We start from the raw sequence: 18,903 nt of genomic DNA, 5'->3' as shown, positions 1-18,903 counted from the left end.
ACTTCATAGGATGATTGTTCATGCAGAGTAAATGACCCCTATTGTTTTTGGGGTCACTCCGTTAAAGGTCAAGGCCACAGGGGCCTGAACATTGATAACCAGTTCCGATCAATAACTTGAGAACCACTTGACCCAGAATGTTGAAACTTCGTAGGATGATTGAACACGCAGAGTAGATGACCCCTATTGATTTTGGGGTCAGTCTATTAAAGGTCAAGGTCACAGTGGCCTGTTCATGTAAAATCATTTTTTGGAAATAACTTGAGAACCACTTGACCTACAATGTTGAAACTTAATAGGATGATTGGACATGCAGAGTAGATGACCCCTATTTATTTTGAGGTCACTTGATCAAAGGTCAAGGTCACAGGAGCCTGAACAGTGACTTGAGAACCACTAGGCCAAGAGTGTTGAAATTTAGCGGGATGACTGGACATGCCAAGTAGATTATCCCTATTGCAGCCAACCATCAGTGTCTCTTTGACTTTCGCTCCTGACCCCTATTGACTTCTTGCCTATAGGACTTTGCACTGGGGGAGACATGCGCTTTTTTACAAAAGCATTTTCTAGTTGTCTCCTGTATGCTGTACCGTTGCTCCTGTTTTGATACAATCTCCATTTTGATATTGATTGTTACTGACATTTAATGGAAAAAAATCAGTTCAGTTCAACAGTGTACTTTTTCCCTTGTTACTTTTTTTGATGTGTGTTTATTTCAGATGGAAGTTTCTCTCCAGATATTGCCAAATACAGCAATATGATCAGACGGATGAAACATCAGGAATACAGAAACAAACAGAAGAGATATTACCACAATTTGCTGAAAGAAATCCTACTTTCTAGACAGGTAAGTGACTCCTTAATATATGGTATGCTGACATGACTCTGTTCCTTTACTTACTTTGTGTTTGCTGTTTTAAAAAGTTATATCTGTACTTGTGGAGGTAAGCAAATTTTATGACACCACTCTTTAGCAAGTTTGGAATTCATGGCTTTTTGTGGAAATTTCTTACATCTATTTTTGAACCTCACAGAAAGTTACCAGATGAGCTCTTAATTTGCCTGACATGTCAAACTGTCAGAGGCAACTTCAGGTAAACCTGCTTGATGTGGTTCATGGGCTGTTTTAAAAAAAATGGCTAGTTTTAGTTTTTTTAGCTCACCTGAGCAATGCTCAGGTGAGTTTTTCTGATCGCTCGATGTCCGGCGTCCGTCGTCCGTCGTCTGTCGTCTGGCGTCTGTCGTCTGTCGTCTGTCGTCCGTCGTCTGTCAACATTTAGCTTGTGTATGCGATAGAGGCTGTATTTTTCAATTAATCTTCATGAATATTGGTCAGAATGATAACCTTGATGAAATCTAGGCTGAGTTCGAAAATGGGTCATCTGGGGTCAAAAACTAGGTCACTAGGTCAAATCAAAGAAAAACCTTGTGAATGCGATAGAGACTGTATTTTTCATTTCTTCTTCATGAATATTGGTCAGAATGATAACTTTGATGAAATCTAGGCCGAGTTCGAAAATGGGTCATCTCGGGTCAAAAACTAGGTCACTAGGTCAAATCAAAGAAAAACCTTGTGTATGCGATAGAGGTGGTATTTTTCAATTAATCTTCATGAATATTGGTCAGAATGATAACCTTGATAAAATCTAAGCCGAGTTCGAAAATGGGTCATCTCGGGTCAAAAACTAGGTCACTAGGTCAAATCAAAGAAAAACCTTGTGTATGCAATAGAGGCTGTATTTTTCAATTCTTCTTCATGAATATTGGTCAGAATGATAACTTTGATGAAATCTAGGCCGAGTTCGAAAATGGGTCATCTCGGGTCAAAAACTAGGTCACTAGGTCAAATCAAAGAAAAACCTTGTGTATGCGATAGAGGCTGTATTTTTCAATTGATCTTCATGAATTTTGGTCAGAATGATTGCCTTGATGAAATCTAGGCCGAGTTCGAAAATGGGTCATCTCGGGTCAAAAACTAGGTCACTAGGTCAAATCAAAGAAAAACCTTGTGTATGCGATAGAGGCAGTATTTTTCAATTGATCTTCATGAATTTTGGTCAGAATGATAACCTTGATGAAATCTAGGCCGAGTTCGAAAATGGGTCATCTGGGTCAAAAACTAGGTCACTAGGTCAAATCACGTAAAAACCTTGTGTATGCGATAGAGGCTGTATTTTTCAATTGATCTTCATGAATTTTGGTCAGAGTGATTGCCTTGATGAAATTTAGACCAAGTTCGAAAATGGGTCATCTGGGGTCAAAAACTAGATCACTAGGTCAAATCAAAGAAAAACCTTGTGTATGCAATAGAGGCTGTATTTTTCAACTGATCTTCATGAAATTTAGCCAGAATGATTACCTTGATAAAATCTAGGCTGATTTCGAAAATGGGTCATCTGGGGTCAAAAACTAGGTCACTAGGTCAAATCGAAGAAAAACATTGTGTATGCAATAGAGGATGTATTTTTCAATTGATCTTCATGAAATTTGGTCAGAGTGATTGCCTTGATGAAAACTAGGTCGGTTTTGAATATGGGTTATCTGAGGTCAAAAACTAGGTCACTAGGTCAAATTAAAGAAAAATCTTGTGTATACGATAGAGACTGTTTTTTTTCAGTTGATATTTATGAAATTTGGTCAGGTTGATTGCCTTAATGAAATCTAGGTCGAATTTGAATATGGATCATCTGAGGTCAAAAACTAGGTCACTTGGTCAAATCAAAGAAAAAACTTCTGTATGTGATAGAGGCTGTATTTTTCATTGATCTTCATGAATTTTGGTCAGAATGATTGCCTTGATAAAATCTAGGTCGAGTTTGAACATGGGTCATCTAGGGTCAAAAACTAGGTCATATCTAAGAAAATGCTTGTTTTATCGCAAGAGACCAATTTTTTGGTCCAATCTTAATGAAAATTGGTCAGAATATTTGTTTCCATGAAATCACTAGGTCAAACATGTTTTACACTGTTATGGAGTGTTTCTTAGGTGAGCGACCTAGGGCCATCTTGGCCCTCTTGTTTAAACAACTATCACATCATGCATTATTAGATGCTGATTTGTTTGTCTAAAAATGCAAACTGGTGTCATAGAGCTGTATGTAAAGTTTGGTCAAGATTGCTTCACAGAAAAAGTTATGTCTGAAAAACATGCCAAAAATGTCAGGAGTGCAACAAAAAAGTGTGACACTTTAAGAAAAGCTTAAAATTCAAAATATTATTTCAATGTCAAAATGTATATGAGAGAGTAAAACATGTATTTTTTATTCAAGTTGAATGTCTTGACTAAAAGATAACATAAATCTATGGATAATATAAGAATGTTTTAAACAAAATACAAGGCTGAAAAGGAATGAGGGTGGTTATGTTAATTTCCATAAAAAAACAGTAAAAATCTATGTAAATGGCTACAAATTTTTGGTTCTAATAGTATTTCATAACCTACACTTACTATTATAGAGTAACACATATAATTGACTTAAAAAAGTAATAATTTAATCATAATATCTCCCAAAACTATTTTTAACACGGTATATCGCAGTGGACCCAAATTTGGTCAGGAGTGAAACATTTGCACTTAATGAGGCACCGTGTTTGAAAATAAAACATACATGTACCCAAATGCAGTTTTCCAAGTAGTGTGTGTAGTGTGGCAATCATAAAAGACAGTCATGAGTGAAGTTTGTGTTTTTGTATGGAGTACGTGGCTCGTATGTATATGTCAGGAGTGAAACATTATTTTCAATTTTGGTGCTATTCTTAAAAGTAGCATATTAAAAAGCAACACTGTTCAGCTGGGCATTTTTAAAAATTCTGGGTGATGGATGGAGGATATCACTACAAACTTGTTAATTTAAGGTAAGTGTTTTACTGCTCTATAAACTGAAATTGATACATTAATATTTTTGCAGTAGAAAATATATCTTATAAATATCTATGTCCACAAAGTAAAACATTTTTATGTATTACTTTTAAGATTTTCCTGTTTATGTTTTATCAAAAGGCATTTACCTATTGCTGAAAATAACAAATTACAGCATATATCTTTTCTTTTTAGCATGCTTTCTTGCATGAGTAAAAATGTTTCACTCCTGACATTAAAATGGTAAAATTGCATACATTCATTTTATAGAGTAAATATGAAGCAGCCAAGATGAGAAAACGTATTGTTAGCCTTCCAGCCATCAGAAAAATCATGAAGAACATAAAGACTGAAACCAATAGAATAACATCCACAGAAAGAGTTTGAAAACTTTTACAAAAGCTGAAAAAGGATGGAAAACTACTTGAAAAGGCGAAACTGAAACAAAAACAGAAACAAGTCAAAAGAGCTGGTCAGAAAAGGAAGAAAATCAAACAAAGTTGTAGATGAAAGAATGAAATCTAAACAGAGAGAATGGATAAAAGAAAAGTAGAAAACAAGCAGTATCATTGTTGAAGGTAATACTAAAAACACTAAGGCTATCACTGAAGCTGATGAATGAATGTACCCTACTCCCCTGCACACAATGACACAGTACATTGCAATTTGATGCACACAAGATTGCATAATTATGTGGAGTGTATGTTTAGTATCAAAAAACAAAGTGCCATAACTCTGCAGAATATTTATCAAACAGAACCTAACATGCACCGTTCACTGAACTAGAGTTTTTACTGATCACTTGCTGAGGTTCCATTAAATTTGTATGCAGGGGTTCTGGATATTAGGAGTGCACAAGATTGCATCTGCAGATTGTATGTATATAGTTTATTAACAAAATACAAAGTCCCATAACTGTGCAGTATTTTTTTCTGAAAGAACCTTATAAGCACCATGCATAACTAGGGTTACTACTGATCACTTGTCTTAAGTTTCATCAAATTGTGTGCATGGGTTCAGGAGATTAGACACGCACAAGAATGCATATGCAGACTATGTATATAGTATAGTAACAAAAAACAAAGTCCCATAACTCTGCATATTTTTTTTTCTGAAAAGAGAATATAACCTGCACCATGTACAACTACAGTTGTTAAATTTCACTTTTGTGAAGTTTGTTTCATCAAATTGTGTCAAGGGGATGAGAAGAGTTGATTTGCACTAGATTGTGTCTATAGGCAGACAAAAGGAAACTAGTATACCCCCTTACAGCTTGAGTTTTTTTGGGGGGTAACAACTGATGAGCACAAGGTTGTTTCTACAGACAGATGGACAGACAGGCAGATGAACAGACTGATAGTCAGACAAACTGAAACCAGTTAACCCACCTTACAGCTTTGATGTTCAGGGGCTTTAATTACGATAGTAGAAACTGACACTTCAAATGATATAAAATAATCAAGTTTATATGTTAAGGTAATAAAATATGACTTATGTAATACTTAGCTCTAATTTCTAAATATAACCTTGCATTTCACGTAATTTTGCAGGTTGAAAAGGTTGATGAACCGGAAATACAGTTGAGGTTCCTCCAGAAGACTCTGAGGCTTTCCGGGAGTTCAAACATAGTCAAACACTGGTGTGTCCTGGCAGTCACTAAATGATACTTAACAAACTCTAACTCAGCCTAACTGTTGCCTTGCAGTGGAATCAAAATGGAGTTCAATATACCAGAGCTTGAATGTTCAGGATGAACTATTCATTCTTAGTGTTTAAGTTGACAAACGTGTCAGGAGTGAAACATTTTGACATTTTTATGTTTTCAGAAGTTATCATGGTTATATTCTATTAATAGCTCATTGTTACTTTGATATGTAACAAATCAGCACTGTGAGGAGTTGTTCTTATAAAACTGTTCGTAAGTTAACTCAAAGTTGAAAATCTGTTGTTGTTTCTTGAATCAAATTCATCGTTGTTGTTCTAAAAATGTAAAAATATCAAAGTTTCAGAATCAAAACTGTTAAAAAGTCGCTTCTTTTCTGCATTGCAATAATAAATTAAGGTGTTATTACACTTGCATTCTGTTTAGATCACAATATTAAGTTAAAGTCAAGTTATGGTAATGTGTATTATGTCAGGAGTGAAACATTTATTGTCAAACTGTTAATCATTCTGTAATATGAAATACTACGTCATGTTTATGTAATACTTGTGTATTTTTTTTTATTCTTTAAATATATGGCAAAGTTGCCTTTTTGTATTAAGAGCACACGTTAATTTAAAAACAACTTTCTTCATTTTAATAGCCATAAAATTGGGCTAATAACGAAAAAATCAATTCATTTAATTTTTGGAGGCATATAGCTAGCTCGGACATTTTTCATTTCTTTAAACCTAAACTAAGAAAGTTAGCATAAAAAGCCACAAAGAATTATACTTTTTGTTTCTGCAGTGACTTTGAAGATGGTATGTTGTTTTCTCTTTTTTGTTGGATCAGTTGAATTAAAGATCAATAAAAAACTTAATATGTGTTGTATTGTTTGCACGCAACCATTTTTGTAGACTGCAATGACGGCTTATTAAAATGAGGTAATAAGAATGCTACTTAGACCCATTTTAATTTTTGATCATTTTTACATGTTTCCTGCCATTTTTTTGTGCCCCCCCATGAGTGGTGGGGGCATATAGATTTGGTCTTGTCCGTGCGTCCGTCCGAAGTTCGTGACACGCCTAGCTCGAAAAGTATTTGATATAGATTCATGAAACCTTGCATGAGTCTTTATCATGATATGAACCTGCGCACCTCCTATTTTTCGTCTGGCTCCGCCCCCTATTTTTAGAGTTATGGCCCCTGAAATAGTCAAAAATGCACATTTATACCTTGTGACACGCCTAGCTCAAAAAGTATTTGATATAGATTCATGAAACCTTGCATGAGTCTTTATCATGATATGAACTTGCGCACCTCCTATTTTTTATCTGGCTCCGCCCCCCATTTTTAGAGTTATGGCCCCTGAAATAGTCAAAAATGCACATTTTCACCTTGTGACATGCCTAGCTCAAAAAGTATTTGATATAGATTCATGAAACCTTGCATGAGTCTTAATCATGATATGAACTTGCGCACCTCCTATTTTTTATCTGGCTCCGCCCCCCCCCCCCCCCATTTTTAGAGTTATGGCCCCTGAAATAGTCAAAAATGCACATTTTCACCTTGTGACATGCCTAGCTCAAAAAGTATTTGATATAGATTCATGAAACCTTGCATGAGTCTCAATCATGATATGAACTTGTGCACCTCCTATTTTTCATTTGGGTCTGTCCCCTATTTTTAGAGTTATGGCCCCTGAAATAGTCAAAAATGTACATTTTCACCTTGTGACGCACCTAGCTCAAAAAGTATTTAATATAAATGGTTGAAAACTTGCATAAGTCATTTTTTGGCTGGTTCCACCCCCTATTTTTGTGCCCCCCCATGAGTGGTGGGGGCATATAGATTTGGTCTTGTCCGTCCGTCCGTCCGTCCATCCGTCCAAAGTTCGTGACACGCCTAGCTCAAAAAGTATTTCATATAAATTCATAAAACCTTGCATGAGTCTTTATCATGATATGAACTTGCGCACCTCCTATTTTTCGTCTGGCTCCTCCCCCTATTTTTAGAGTTATGGCCCCTGAAATAGTCAAAAATGCACATTATCAACTTGTGACACGCCTAGCTCAAAACCTATTTGATATAGATTCATGAAACCTTGCATGTGTATTAATCATGATATGAACTTGCGCACCTCCTATTTTTCATTTTGGTCCGCCCCCTATTTTCAGAGTTAAAGCCCCTGAAATAGTCAAAAATGCACATTTTCACCTTGTGACACGCCTAGCTCAAAAAGTATTTCATATAAATTGATGAAACCTTGCATGAGTCTTTATCATGATATGAACTTGCACACCTCCTATTTTTCATCAGGCTCCGCCCACAATTTTTAGAGTTATGGCCCCTGAAATAGTCAAAAATGCATATTTTCACCTTGTGACACGCCTAGCTCAAAAAGTATTTGATATAGATTCATGAAACCTTGCGTGTATATTAATCATGATATGAACTTGCGCACCTCCTATTTTTCGTTTGGGTCGGCCCCCTATTTTCAGAGTTATGGCCCCTGAAATAGTCAAAAATGCACATTTTCACCTTGTGACACGCCTAGCTCAAAAAGCATTTCATATAAATTGATGAAACCTTGCATGATTCTTTATCATGATATGAACTTGCGCACCTCCTATTTTTCATTTGGCTCCTCCCCCTATTTTTTGAGTTATGGGCCCTGAAATAGTCAAAAATGCACATTTTCACCTTGTGACACGCCTAGCTCAAAAAGTATTTGATATAGATTCATGAAACCTTGCATGTGTTTTAATCATGATAAGAACTTGTGCACCTCCTATTTCTCTTTGGGTCTGCCTCCTATTTTTTGAGTTATGGCCCCTGAAATAGTCAGAATTGCACATTTTCACCTTGTGACACCCCTAGCTAAAAAAGTATTTCATATAAATTGATGAAACCTTGCATGAGTCTATATCAAGATATGAACTTGCGTACCTCCTATTTTTCGTCTGGCTGTGCCCCCTATTTTTAGAGTTATGGCCCTGAAATAGTCAAAAATGCACATTTTCACCTTGTGACGCGCCTAGCTCAAAAAGTATTTAATATAAATGGTTGAAAACTTGCATAAGTCTTTATCATGATATAAACTTGCACACGTCTAATTTTTTGACTGGTTCCACCCCTATTTTTAAAGTTATGGCCCCTGAAATAGTAAAAAAATGCACTTTTTCACCTAATTATGTGCCTAGCTCAAAAAGTATTAGATGTAAATTCAGGAAACCTTGCAGGAGTCTTTATCATGATGTGGCCTTGCACTCTTGGCATTCTTCTTGAGAATCTTACTCTTATTACAGAGTTATGGCCCTTGAAATAGCCAGAATAGTGGATTTTTTGTTTGTGATGCTCATAGCTCAAAAAGTATAGGGCCTAGAATAATGAACCCTTTTCATAAAATGTTTGTTGAGGCTATACCCCATTAAGACTGCAAACATTTGAATTATTGCCCCTTATTTGTGACTAATGTACCGGTGGGGGCACACCCTGTGTCCTACAGACACATTCTAGTTTAAAACAGCCCTCATGTATATCTGGTGTAAGTGCATGTAATTACTTTCTGTTTTCAGAGAGTGTTTGACCAGTTGACAGAACTCCCTCCGGATGAACCAATCAAATTTGAATATGAGCCACCAAAACAACAGAAAGAAAGTCCACTTAAACAGAAAGTACAGAGAAAATATAAAAGGTCAGGTTAAAAGTTTATTTTTCATTTTCAAATTGGCCTACCAATTGAGTTTTAACTGAAGCATAATCATAAACAGTGAAGCACAACTCACTCAGTTATCAATGGCTCAAGCACCAGTTTGTGTGATCTGTGGTCATTTTCCTTATATTTGCTGATCACAAGAAAAACTTGGTTACTGGGGCATCCTGTTCATTCCCTTGTGCCTTCAAGTGATTAGTGTTTTACTATGTTAAATAATTTCTTGAGCTGCCCTTGATCATAAATTGTGAACTCATCTATAATTGTGGGACTTATTAGTTCATCAGCTCACCTGAGCCACCTGAGCACAAAGTACTCATAATGAGCTTGTAGAATCATTGAATGTCCATCATCCATCCACCACAAAGTAAATTCTTATCAAACTTCACAGGATTGTTCCTTAGGTGGGCTCCTTTCAGATTCCTTCAAATCTAGGTCCTTCGTATAGAATTCTGGTTACCGTGGCAACCAAAAGGGAAAAAATCTTCTTAGAAATAGCTGACCCAATTTTGAAATAATTTAGTAGATCTGGCCCCGTGTTAACAAAGCATTTTTCGATCTCAGCTGAGTTTGAGTTTGAAATTTTATTAACAGTTTTACTAAAACTTCAAGACTTAATTCCAATTGAAACCAACCATCAATACTGAAAAGTCATTTGAAAATAGTTATTAACTTAAAATTTAGTTTTAAACATGCTGTTTAGATATAAATGACAAATAAAGTTTCATTATCAAACTCATCTGAGACTGAAAATGTTTTGTGAACCCGGGGCCTGTTCCTTTAGTGACCCTCTATCAAGTCCCTTGATATCATTATGTTTCATAAAATAATATGGCCACCATGGTGGGGCTAGTTTTCCCTTTATGGTTATATGGAAAATTTTGAAAACCCTCGTCATATGAAACTGCAGAACCAATTTCAAAATGATTTCACTGAAATGTTCTTTAGGTGAATTTGTACCATATACAATCAGCTCATATGTTTCAAAATGTTTTTTTTTTTTAAATTATGGCTGCAAGAGGGAAGGGGTGGAGGGAAGGTAAGGTGCTAGTTTTCCCAATGTAGATATATTGAAAACTTTGAAAATCTTCTCTTAAAACCTCTGGTCTGATTTCAAAATAATTTGACACCAATGTTCCTTTGGTGACATTCTATCAAAGTCCTTCAGATGATTTTGTTTTCTTACAGGGGAAACAGCTAGTTTTCACTGCATGGTTCTACAGAAAATTTTAAAAATCTTCTCTTAGACTGCTGGCCCAATTTTAACTGTTGTGATCATTCACCATCCAGCATTCGTCCTGCCTCCGTCCATTCACACTTTTCTTCAAACAACATCTCCCCTGAAACCTTGTGGTTGAAATTGATTAAACTTGACCTGAATGTTCCTTAAGTGGTCTTCTTCCAAAATTCCTCAAACCATTCCACTTGGTTGCATATAGAGGCTGCCAGAGCTAAAAATAAAAAACTCTTCAAACTCTTCTATAGTGCTAGTCCGATTTTGAAATAATCTTACACTAAGTCCTTACTTAACCCTCTTCCAAGATTGTTCAAAATATTCCAGAGACATGGTCACTTTTCCTTATATTTATGTAGTGTAAACTGTAAAAATCTTCTAGTTTGAAACTGCTGGCATGATATTTATCCAATTTTTAGCTCGACTATACAAAGTATATGGAGAATTATCCTACTCACCCCCGCGTCGGCTTCTTTCCGTGTCCCCACCTTGGTTAAAGTTATTTTACACTTTCTCTTTTTTCTTCTTATCTCTGTAGTTACTTGATGGATTTGCTTTAAACTTAAAGTAGTTGTTCCACTTCATCACCAACATCATATGACACAAGATGCATCACTCTTGCACCAATATTTCATAAATTATGCCCCTTTTTTGCTAAGAATAATACTTATTTAATGTTTTGATACACTTTATCTTTATCTCTCTTATTAGTTAATACTTTTGACACAGATTGAAACTATTGTCCAATATCTTCATCGACATTGGAGTCATTAAACACTCCAGTGACAGCTCCAGCTTCCTCAGATATGCCCAGTATCACTATCCAGCATCGAAATAGTCGAGCGTGCTGTCTGTTGTGACAGCTCTTGTTGTGTGACCCTCTGCAAAGATTGTTCAAATTATTCCGATTCATCAAAAACATTGCAGCCAGATTGTGTGGTCACTTTTACATATATGTTTGTAGTAGAAACTTTAAAAATCATATGTAATGAACCTGCTGACCTGATTTTAAATTGATTTAACACAAGTGGTCCTTGAGTGACCCTCTACCTCGCTTGTTAAAATTATTCTGTTTCATAAAAAAAATATGGCCACCAGAGGGCGTGGTCACTTTTTCCTATATGTATTTAGTGGAAATTTTAAAAATATTTTTGTCAGAAACAGCAGGCCTAATTTTAAAATAATTTTACCCAGATGTTTCTTGGGTGACTCTTTATAAAGATAAAAGTTATTCTGTTTTATCCAAAACAGGGTTGCCAGAGGGTGTGGTCTTTTCCCGTGCAAAAAGGGTGTGTCTCTTTAATACCCTCACGTTTATTGAAGATTATTTGCTAGCCAGTAGTCTTGTCTAATATTTCCTCTCATTCTGAAACATTGATATTTTTTCCTTTTTCAGGTATTTAGATGAAGTAAGAAAGGAATGTGGTGCTGATGAGATCTCCTCAGATGAAGATGATGGAAGTAAGTTTACTCTGCAAAGTCATGCACCATGTACATAGAGAAATACAGTGTATCAACATGATTTAATTATATACTAATGTTTTACATGCCTGGGTGAAAGGAGCTCACAGTGAGCTACTGTGATGGCCCTGTATCTGTTAACATTTTACTTTTAATGATGCATCTTTCATCAATTTTCACGCTAACTTCATAGAAATGTTCAAAGTTTTCAAAGCCATTTTTCAGTTGTGCTGGACCAAGGTTAAGATTTTAACTGAGCTTTGGGTTCATGTTCTGGACCATATTTTTTTTTGGTTAGATCCCATTGAAGGGTAATTATGTACCTTGAGTGACTAGAGGACATGCATTGAAACTAAAAATAGTTAACAATACGGCTGGATCAGTATACCAGTACATCGATAAGAATTGAATATTCATGTTTACACTGATATGCCTATCGACTTTCTTCATATATCGATACGGTATATTCAGTGATGCCCCTTTTAACACAAAATAAAATTTGTGCCTTACTTGTTTTTTGTAGAGACTTTGAAATTTTATGAAAAAGAAAATAAAACAATTTGATGTTATATGGTTGTATAATATACTACTGTTTATTAATAGGTCCAGTGGACAGAAGCAAGCAACAGTTATTTAAATCTCTGAATCCAGTTCCCTCTCCTGAACCAGTGACACCTAGTGTTCATTCTACCTATGCTGCCAAACTAGAATATGTAAATGGAGATGTAGGTAAGAATTACGCCTGGATTTCAATTAGAACTAACCCTTAGTCTGCTAAATTTCTTAAATGGACCTGTCCATCAGTCAGTTTTGGCGATACCAATTATTTTTTGAAGGGGTGTTCACTGAAAATTTACTGACTGAATAGCGAAAGTGCAACCATGATCAGCCTACACGGATGTGCAAGCTGATCATGGTCGTAAAGGCAGAATCACTTGCTGCCAGCAGGCTAAAGGTTGAATTATCTCTTGTTTACCAGTAGATGACAGTGTTCTAAAATGATATACTGCATATATTTGTTATCTTTGGTAAACTCATTTGCTACAAATGATTGGTAGAACAGGGCTTTTCTTGAAAAAAGAGCTTTTGTCAAAGTATCAAATGAAAGACAGACCATAATCCTAGGTATGACAGTGCAAGTGAAACCTGGCAGTATAAATAGAAACAACAAAGTATTTTGATAATGATACTATATATTTCAATAATATTATATAAAATTATAAAAAGGTGAATACTGCATTATACAAGAAATGAAAAAAAAAAAAAAAAACATGTATTTACACTTTGAATAATTGCCCCAAAAAGGCTCACTGAACTATATATTTTTGGTTAGGTTAAACTAAGAAATAGAATTTAATGCTTATGTTCAAAATACATAAAAAGATTGAAGAAATAAGATGTAAAGAAATAGTTTCAAAGTCAAGAAAAACAAATTGGTTTGTTTGTTGAATTCAATTCCATGTCATTCCAGGATAGGACTAGATGCATGAACCAACAGGGATAATTTTAATATACAGTTGAAACTAATTTATCAAATTCGTCTATTTGGAAAATCAGTCCGTCTTACAGAAATGTTCAAGTCCCAATAAATGGATTAGATATGTTGTACAGCATCAATGAATGTTTATGTAATGCACAGGAGCATCAGTGTTGTCTGATGACAGTGACATCATTTTCTTCTAAACATGAGTTATTTAAGCATTCTAAGGCTGTAGTTCCTTTTGTCAGTCTTATTTAACCACACTCATTTTGAACTATGAGATCTAATACAGATGTGCATACATTTTCCCATGTTGTTTTCAATATATACTCATCATTTTCAAGTGTCCATAGTATTCTGACATTACTGTTGAAGAGCATTTTCATGGTGGGCATCATCAAGTTTTCATCCACATGTCCTTTCATCATCAGTATGATAGGTTTGTTGAGACGATATGCTTGATCTACTTCATGGTGACAGTCCATGCTAGAGCAGAAACTGTCAGACACCACCATGATGACAGCTGACGCTCTCTCAATACATAGAGCAGTCTCATTGAGCTTCATGTAACCTGGTCGGCCGTACATGTCAACAGTACAGACTAGGTTTCTGTCTAGACCAGTCATTAGTTGCAGATTTTCATTCAAAATATCCAGCAAATAATCTTGTACAAAGTTTATGTCATCACTGTCATAGGATAAAAATGTAACAAATTCATACTGACCTTGACCTTCTTGTAACTTGTTTAATAATGTTTTCCTTTTAGCTATATACCTTGCCCATTTGCGATATTTGTATATTATAGTCGCGGTAACCATAGCAATAAGTGCACTTAGTCCCACTGATGCACATGTAGATATTATAATTGTCTCCTTGTTACAGATGCCCTGTACAAGTTCTAGTGCATGGTGATTGATAGGTTGTGTAGAGCCGTCCTCGGTAATACATCGGAGATTAGCTGTGGGAATATTCACTGATTTGGTACTTGTAAGCCAGTTGATGAACTTCTTTGCTTCACACTTTGAACATGAGATAGGGTTATATTCTAGGTGTATAGTTGCTTTTATATCTTTAAGTTTAGATACCATTGTGTTCATGGGGGCCATGTTTAAATTATTTATAGACATTCCATTTAGAATCTTTATCCTGTTATACTGAAGGTCAAGTACTGCAAGTTTTTCTAGATTTCGCAGGGTAAAGGTAACCTGGTCTAATTCATTATGTGACAGGTCGATAATCTCCAAGTCATGATTCTGAATGAAAATATCTTCTGGTATACTTGTCAGAAAGTTTGTTGATAAGTTAATCATTCTTAGTCGGCGTAGGGAATTAGGTAATTGCTCAAATAACAGATAGTGTTCTTGAAACATTTTATAAAGTTGATTGCTTGAAAGATCCACTTTTTCAAGGTTTGGGAAACATGCAGGTATACTTGGATGTAGGAATTCAAGTCCATTTTGTGCAAGATCAAAACGTTTAATAGTAGGTGCTGCATGGATGTTACACTGTACGTCAACATCTAGATATTTGACATTGTTTTGTCTGAAAGTCACTTCTTGGGTACTCAGTTTAATCGGTCCACTTATATTCAGTGTACTGTTAACTACCCAAAATAAACTAAGGTCTGAAATGAAATCACTAAAATTTAAAATTTTAGGACTAATTATACAGTGCCATTGGTTAGGTAATTTTGATAAAGTCCATGTCATGTTGAAAATTTTTACGGGTGGAAATGAAATAAGTTTTGTATGACTAATATCCAGCAAGTGTGCATGTTCACATTTACAAACATCAATGTTTGGATCTAGACTGAAATCTGATATCTTAGAATAGGATAAATTCACATTTTTTAAGTCAGTCATAGAAATCAGAGCTGTCATATTTATTTCAGAGATTTTTGTTTCACTGAAGTCTAGAGATGTCACATTTTTATCTTCCAATGCTTTTGCAAATTCAGTGTCAATTATCATTGGTGCTTTGTAAAAACTGAGTTTTGACAGCTTCAGATTTTCTAAGCTAGGTAATTTACCTGCACCTTTAAGAGATGGTATCAGATCTTTGAGATAGAGTCGTACACATTGGCTCATGTCTAACAACTTCAGCGTGTCCAGTCCAATAAAGACATCTGGATCAATACGTATTTTTATCTTTATATGTATTTGCAAGTCATGAAGAATTTTTAATCCATGGAAACATTTAGACTTAAAAGTAATTGAGATGTGCAATTCAGATTCACTGGATGTTAACTGGAGTGATTTGATCCTTTCCCAGTTTCCTGTCTCAAAGTGTGAACTGTTCACTTCAAAGCTTTTATGCTGTTTTATAAAATCCACAATACGAACTGAGGAAATTCCATGTGGAACATCTTTGGGAATGTAGTTACATTTCAGTGTTGTTGTGTCCACTCTATCACAGTGTTCATTTAAAGCCATTATAATTATCCAGTTACTCAGTGTTATAAAGGTTTTAGTACAGACGCCATGTTCCTGTTGAAAGTAGGAAGTAAGAAATGAAAGCTGTTTAAATATTTTCATGACACAATCCAAGCTCATGATCTGTCTAGTTTCACATGTTGTAAAGATACTTCCTTCTTGTCTTTTGAGGGATGTTATAGAACTGGAGACCAGACTAATTTTACCTGTACAATGTATGTATAGGTTATAAGTCATGTATTGATCTTGTAATTAAATTAAGTTTTACAGTAACAAAGCCCAGAGAAGTGAAAGCAATAACTTAATTCATTAGAAGGTCAGCATATAATATATGACCTATTTATAGTTTAACATTTACATTTAGCACGTGATTCTGCCTTAGCAACCAGTGCAGACCAAGATCAGCCTGCACCTCTGCCCAAATTAAGTGATGAACTAATCCATTTTAGAAAGCATCATAAAAAGCACTTGTGTTTTTGCCATACATTTCAGCTCACGGAAAATGAAGTGCTCTTGATGAGCTTTCATGATTTTTAGCTCACCTGAGCCAAAGGCGTAGAGCCTTGATATTTTGCATGTGACATCATCTTATGGTCCTCTATCAAGATTGTTCAAATTGTGCCCCTGGGGTGAAAAGAGGCCCCGCCCCAGGGGTCACAAGTTTTACCTAGACTTACAGAGTAAAAAACTTTAAAAATATTCATGTCTAAAACCACATGTCACCTAGACCTTTGATATTTTTTTTTTTTTTTTTTTTCTTTTATTAAAATTATTATTCACATTTACAAAACAACATGTGTACATTTCAACAGTTTCGTTTTACAAATTTACATTGTTTTTCAACATATATCATCCAAAAATATCTAAGTCAGTTCAGGTAGATGTATTAAAAAAAATATATATATATATATATATATATATAATATTAGAATTTCTCTATAAACTTATTTATAAATGTACCTCTTTCTCGTTTATATTTTAAGTACTGTTTAATCATATTCATTTCATACAGAAAGATGTTGACAATGTTTAATTCTTTTGAACGTTGATTACTTAAGAAAAAGGATTTGTATATACAAAAACTTGCTACAGTTAAAATTATATTGAATTCAAAGTAATGGCTGTTGTCAAAGTTGTATCCTAGAACAACACTTTTTAAGTTCTCTATATTTCTATGAATACCAAGTGACTTAATGGCATTCGATACTGTTCCAAAAAGGTCTTATCAAATGACAGTCAACAAAGAAGTGTTCTAAATTGTCTGGTATTTTGCAAAAACTACAATTAGGATTTTCGTTAATTTTCCATTTACACAAGTTTTCACCATTGGCAATAATATTATTAACCAATTTGTATCGAAACTGTCTATATCTATTATCAATAGACATATTCAGTTGTGAGTAAAGTTTGTTCCATGGTATTTTGAGACCAAACTTGCTTTCCCAAAATGAATGCAAATATGGTTTCGAGACTCTTTTCTGCAAAAGTATATTGTATATCGCTTTGTTATTCAAGAATTCTAGTTTTAGTGTTGAAAAAGGAAGAAGTTTTAGATTTACTTTAACGCGGGTGCGTTTTGACTCTTCTGTTTGAATTTTCTTCAACCATAATTTTGATATTGCGTTCTTTAAAGTAGTTATCTCAGATATCCAGTTAGATCGGTTTTTTAATTTGTCTAAAATAGTATTTTCGCTAATTTTGCCATTGTTATCAATGATGTCATTTAAGAAAACTATGTCCGAGTTTATCCAATTTTTAAACAATACAGTTTTATTCTTATATTTAATTAGCTCATTACCCCAAATAATTTCTTGACGTACATCATAAAATGTTTTTGGTAGCTTTTTGTTTATATTTCTGAAAGATATCCAGTTGCTAATAATATTCTTATAAAATTCAGGAATTTTATAAATGTTATTTGGCAGACTTTTTATTGAGTTCAAATTCATATAGAATACTAGAAAATTTTTACCAAAGTTGTCAAAATAATATTTTGGGATTACTTTCCAATTAGCTTTTTCTGATGATAGTAGTGATTTAACCCACTTTATCTGTAACATGACTGTGAAACTTTCTAGATCAATCATGTTAATGCCACCTTCTTCAGTTGAATTAATCAGTATACTTCTTTTGATTTTTTCTCTCTTATTCCCCCATAGGAAGTTAAAAAACAAAGTGTTCAATTTGTTCATTGTAATATTAGGTAAGTATATTGATTGTAGCAAATAAGTAAATTTTGGGAGTAGGATAGATTTTATAACGGTTACTTTACCATAAAACGTTAATTTTCTTTTATTCCATTGGTTGATGAGTTTTTGGCACAATTCTATTTTAGATCCCCAATTTAACTGTTCACATTCATTTTTATCTGTTCCAAAGTATACTCCTAAAGCTTTTACTGTTTTCTTCCATTTAATTTCACCTACAATTTCATTTGAAAGTTTAGATTTGCCTATCCACATTCCTTCAGTTTTATTTATATTTAGTGATAATCCTGAATATTTTCCGAATGTTTTGATGGTAGAAATAGCGTTTTCAATATCTGCCTTGTTTCTTACAAACAAACTAGTGTCATCAGCAAGTTGTGTTAGTTTTAGGTTGAACACTTCATTTTGAACTTTAACAGGAATACCGGAGATGTTAGTATTGTCGCGTATTTTATTTGCTAAGACCTCGGCAACAATGATGAAAAGAAGAGAAGAGATGCTGCAGCCTTGACGAAGGCCCCGTGTAAGCTTCAAGCTCTGAGATAACCAACCATTATTTAATATATATGAAATTATGTTATTGTAAAGCGAGTGTATCCAGTTTATGAACATAGGTTTAAAATGGAATCTCTTTAATGTTTCAAACAAAAATTCATGATTAGTTGTATCAAAAGCTTTGCGAAAATCGAGGAAAAGGATAGCACCATCTATGTCGGTTTCTTCGCAAAAGTCTATAATATCAGATATCTGTCTAATGTTGTTTCCTATAAAACAATTTTTTATGTAACCTTGTTGATCTAAATTTATAATAGAAGGTAAAACTTTTTGTAATCGAAGTGCTAAAACTTTGGTAAGTAGTTTGTAATCGTT

General features: G+C 34.5%; 2 protein-coding genes across 6 annotated transcripts in view; one reads left to right on the top strand and one right to left on the bottom strand.

Annotated features, from left to right (window-relative positions):
* Nucleotides 1–18,903, top strand: part of LOC123556329 (nuclear factor related to kappa-B-binding protein-like) — a 144,369-nt gene that overhangs the window by 18,792 nt on the left and 106,674 nt on the right. For all 4 annotated transcript variants that reach the window (XM_053542559.1, XM_053542558.1, XM_053542556.1 and 1 more), the window contains exons 6-9: nucleotides 720–847; nucleotides 9,083–9,201; nucleotides 11,850–11,914; nucleotides 12,518–12,643. In XM_053542559.1, the coding sequence (XP_053398534.1) occupies nucleotides 720–847; nucleotides 9,083–9,201; nucleotides 11,850–11,914; nucleotides 12,518–12,643 (438 nt within the window). The remainder of the gene's footprint in view (nucleotides 1–719; nucleotides 848–9,082; nucleotides 9,202–11,849; nucleotides 11,915–12,517; nucleotides 12,644–18,903) is intronic.
* LOC123556331 (toll-like receptor 4) lies at nucleotides 13,127–15,957 on the bottom strand. Of its 2 annotated transcripts, none has more exons than XM_045346955.2 (2): nucleotides 15,424–15,957; nucleotides 13,127–15,018 (listed from the first exon to the last, which is right to left on the bottom strand). In XM_045346955.2, exons 1-2 carry the CDS (start codon nucleotides 15,944–15,946, stop codon nucleotides 13,649–13,651), a joined length of 1,893 nt encoding a protein of 630 aa, XP_045202890.2. In that variant the 5' UTR covers nucleotides 15,947–15,957; the 3' UTR covers nucleotides 13,127–13,648. The 2 variants fall into 2 exon arrangements, with proteins under 2 accessions (XP_045202890.2, XP_045202891.2); XM_045346956.2 differs by having other exon boundaries at nucleotides 15,430–15,957.

The sequence above is a fragment of the Mercenaria mercenaria genome, chromosome 5, assembly GCF_021730395.1.
Source record: "Mercenaria mercenaria strain notata chromosome 5, MADL_Memer_1, whole genome shotgun sequence".
Lineage (NCBI taxonomy): Eukaryota > Metazoa > Mollusca > Bivalvia > Venerida > Veneridae > Mercenaria > Mercenaria mercenaria.
The sequence above is the reverse complement of the archived record's forward strand: the minus strand, read 5'-3'. Positions and strand labels throughout refer to the sequence as shown.

Coding starts and splice junctions, on each gene's coding strand:
- LOC123556331 (XM_045346955.2), bottom strand. CDS start 15,946: ATGAGCTTGGATTGTGTCATGAAAATATTTAAACAGCTTTCATTTCTT. Junction 15,019..15,423: donor ACCATCTCTTAAAGGTGCAG/GTAAATTACCTA, acceptor ATTTCATTTCAG/ACCTTAGTTTATTTTGGGTA.